Source organism: Fulmarus glacialis, unplaced genomic scaffold (assembly GCF_000690835.1).
Source record: "Fulmarus glacialis isolate BGI_N327 unplaced genomic scaffold, ASM69083v1 scaffold42879, whole genome shotgun sequence".
Taxonomy (NCBI): Eukaryota; Metazoa; Chordata; class Aves; order Procellariiformes; family Procellariidae; genus Fulmarus; species Fulmarus glacialis.
The window spans coordinates 6,075-10,141 of NW_009234678.1; the positions used below are offsets into that span (position 1 = coordinate 6,075).

Consider the following 4,067-nt stretch of genomic DNA (forward strand, 5'->3'; position numbering starts at 1 on the left):
TGGGATGTGAATGGAAGTCACTTCAGCTGGGAGAAGACAGGTGAAAAAAGATGACTCAAGATGCACCAAGCCAGATAAGCAATACCCTAGAATGTTAAATAGGGAGGCCAGTGAAACCCAGAAAGAATTCTGAATTGTAGCCATTAGATCCATATGGAAACCATTAGAGTTGTGTTTTTATTGAAATCAGGGGAAGCCCTAGGTAAGCATATTAAAGATGAGTCAGAGGAGTGGCTCTGAACTGAAGCAATTTCTAAATGAGAGAGATGCCAAAGAAAACCATATCAAATACCACAGGCTGAACTTTGGATGAAATACAGAATAAATAGGAAGAATTTTGTTTCCACTTGGAATTAAGATGGTATTCAGGCATACTCTAATTACTCCATTTTTTCTAATTTAACTATTGCTATCAAGCTTATTAAGAACCACAAAACATCACAGATCTAAATAACTGCTTAAACAGCTCCAATGCAGTTCATTGGGTACATACAGTCAAACTTTTCTCCCACAGGAAGCAGGCGTCAGTAATTCCCCTTCCATTACTCCAGGGTTCTCTTTCTCTCTTAAAGGAACAGTAGCAAACTATTCACATACTAAAACAGACTGACAGCTTATCCTTTCTAGGATAGCATTTCCTCTATATGCATGTGAGGAACTACTACACAATGAAGCCTAATACAGCTTTTTTCAGAAATGCTGACTTTGTTAAACATGAAGCAAAGCCGTATAGAATCTTCATGCTGTAACTAAACAAATCTAAAATGTCTAGAATTGAGAAATACGTGGCTATTGCTGCTTTACCTAATCTCTAATTAAAAAGCACTTATGAAAAAGTTGCAAGTGACTTTAAATAGCATTGCTGTTAAGTATATTTTTTTATCTCCAGTGAGCCATCAAGCCTCCTGAATGATCATACTGAAGTTACATCCTAATCACCACTTCCTTAAGACTACTAGCCAGGTTATCTTTTAGGCAAGAGAGGTAAGGTCACTGTGACCATTATGTTGGGTCTTATCTGATCATTGGCCTTAACCACCTTATGACTATTTTATGCTGCACCTTGTAATTTTTTTCTGGTATTCTCCACCTGCATTTCTATCCACATATTTTGTAAAATATTAAATAATCACTTCTTGTTACGGTATAAATAGAGCACCTGACCAGAATGAATGACCTGTAGGATACTTTCTGCTACCCCAAGTAAAAATGTATTGTTTGAAGTTTTAATATTCACTAAAAAAGCAAATATATGCAGTTTACAAATTGACCAGTTTTCTTACAGAAGACTTAGTTAGATCTCAAAACTCAGAGCTAATGGAAGCTTTTAAAGACTGTCTCCACATCAGAAAATTCATAAACATAAACAGGGTTTCATAATCACACAAGTGAGTAAAAACAAAGTTCCTAAATAGGACAAAACAAGCCGAGTGGATAAAGAAGGGAACTGAAGAACAACAAAAGGCTAGTACTTCATTTAAAAAATGGCTTTTAATATAAATCTGAATAAAAAAATAACAAAAACACCCTATAGTCATCTCAAACAAGTCCTCAAAGTTTTCTCTTATCAATTCCCTGACAATTTGGCAAGCGCTTGTTTTCTCTGTTCTGCAGTCATATACTCACAGGCTTCCAAAATATTTACTATAATTAAAGTCTGTTGAACTGTTTTGGCTTTTACCCATATTCTTCCATTCATTCCCAGCACCAGCTCAAACGGGTACAATTGTGACAACTCCTGAATTATTTCACATTTGGGAGCCAAGAGTCTGCAAACAAGATTAAGAAAAGTCAGAGGAAGAAGTAAGTGCTCACATTTGACAGACACCGCATTATTATCAATCAATAACTAAACTGCAGTACTAGTTATGGGACCTATTAAAGCAACACCAAAAGGTAAGAGGATCAAGCTGCATGTGCATCCAAAATAGCAATACATTATTACATTTTTAATTCTCCTCTCATATAAAATACATGCACCTAAAAAAAATATAGTACTTGTGAATTTAGTTGTTTTTTCTAATTAGATTCAGAATACCTGACAAATTTAAAGTGAGTTTATACTTTTGTAACAATACTATGATTTAATAAATTCTAAAACAACAGTGTTTGACAAAGTAATATTTTTAAAGTGCTGCTATTTATATATTTGACACCAGAGTTAAAGATGTGTCTTTCAAAACACAACTTCCCTTCTCCTTCAGGAGACAATATTAACAGCAGTAAACATAGAATATTTTGGTTTTACTACGTGACAGCATACTGAAAAATAAAAGTGTCAAGAATATTGTAATACATCTAGGATTAAATCAAGCTTCAACAGGCTCTCTCAAAGATGAAACAGACATATCAGGATTTAGCAGTTTACTTGTAATACATTGTTATTTCTTTACTTGCATACAGACAAAATTTGGAAAAGAAGCAGAATGGCTGCAAAAGTATTTTGTATCAGTTCACACCGACTTCTGATGGGACATGTAAACCAGACAAATCATTACTTAAAAAACGCAGGTATGAAATAGCTGCTCTGCATCTCCAGATTGCTTTTCCAAAGAACAACAAACACAAACAAAAAATCCCCAGCCAAAAGCAACAAAACTTGACTATCATTTAATCCATATAAGCTGGTATTCTTTGATAGCCACAAAAATCTTGTATTTACATCAGCATAAGGAACTCCAAAGTTCACAATACATTTAAAAGCTTATGAAATGGTTCCTGGATTAACATGTCAGTTTTAAATGAAAATCACACAATTTTATCTGTATCCTTATTTCAATGGAAGTCAGATATGGAAAGACCCCTTTAATCAGCTGTCAGCCAAATTTACATCCCCCACTACCTCACAAAAAGGACAGTAAGCATGTCCAATTTTTAAACTCCAAGGTCGTAGGTACATACCTGAAACCCCGGCATGAATGTTTGATTTCCCCAGGTCAATGGTTTTATTTTCCATACTGCCTTGGCAACCACATCACACATACAAGAGCATCTAAATCTCTTAAGGGGGAAAATACCTGCTACTTCTAGGTTATTGTCCATACTCTATTCAGTAAAACTAGTATAAATGCACTAAAACAATTACACATTCTGATTACCAAACTGTCCACACTGCTCAGAGGAAATAGTGTGAATCCTACCACCATATTACATGTTAGAGTGACTACTTACTTTAGTTAGTACTTACTTTCTTATTAGACCTAAGGAAACTTTAAAGAGGAAGCCATCTTGTCCAATTAGTCCCATTCCACTTGATCTTCCACTGCTGTCTATACAGACCATCTCGGGTTCCATGTCTTTATTTGCTACAAGGAACTGACCATAAATGAGATCTCCCACCTAAACAAAGCAGCGTCAAAAAGCAAAAGTATTAGAGAAGATCATACTGCACATTTGTAAGAAATACTCAGTTGATAAAGATCCTCCCATGAAGCCACAATGTTGGTGATAGAAAGATAACCTGGTATAACAGGAATTTTCATTTACACTTCTACTAAAGGAAACATTCTCTAAGAACAATTATCTTGTATCACTACCGGAATTTGAAAGATACAAAAAAGTAGAGAATTTTATTTCACGGAGTATTCCTCTTTTCTTTTTTAAATACCAAACATGAATTCCCCTTTCTTTAGACTTTAAGGGTGTTAAAAGTCTAAGCAACCTGCTCTTGTAATCATTTAGCAGGACAACAACAACAACAAAACTACACTAACCTATTTTTTCTTTTTACAGTCCATTTTTACATTCTGGTGATGGTATTTCAGTTCAGTGCAGAAGCTGTAGCATGCATGTGCCTCACAACTGTTTATAACAGCGTTGTTAAAAAAACAACTGTTTTCTACCAGTATCAGATGGTGTAAAAGCTTGTTTTAAAAACTTAAGAGTGCCCCCTTGGATGCACGTTACTCATGAACTGCATCTACTGCTAGCAGAATTATGGGAAAGTTGCAGTGTAAGGAGTGAAAAAGCCTGCCACCTGACAGATACCAAACCGCACTAGTTACATGTCCTCTCAAGAAACCTCAGAAAGCCCACAGCCTAATCGTGCAAAAACCTCCAAGGAAGGC

General features: G+C 35.4%; 1 protein-coding gene across 1 annotated transcript in view; it reads right to left on the reverse strand.

Annotated features, from left to right (window-relative positions):
• Positions 1-1,474: 1,474 nt before the first annotated feature.
• EXOSC3 (exosome component 3) overlaps positions 1,475-4,067 on the reverse strand; it is a gene marked incomplete at its 5' end in the record, with an annotated part of 2,893 nt that continues 300 nt past the window's right edge. The window contains 2 exons of the mRNA XM_009585720.1: positions 1,475-1,769; positions 3,188-3,339. Coding sequence (XP_009584015.1) covers positions 1,568-1,769; positions 3,188-3,339 — 354 coding nt within the window. The remainder of the gene's footprint in view (positions 1,770-3,187; positions 3,340-4,067) is intronic.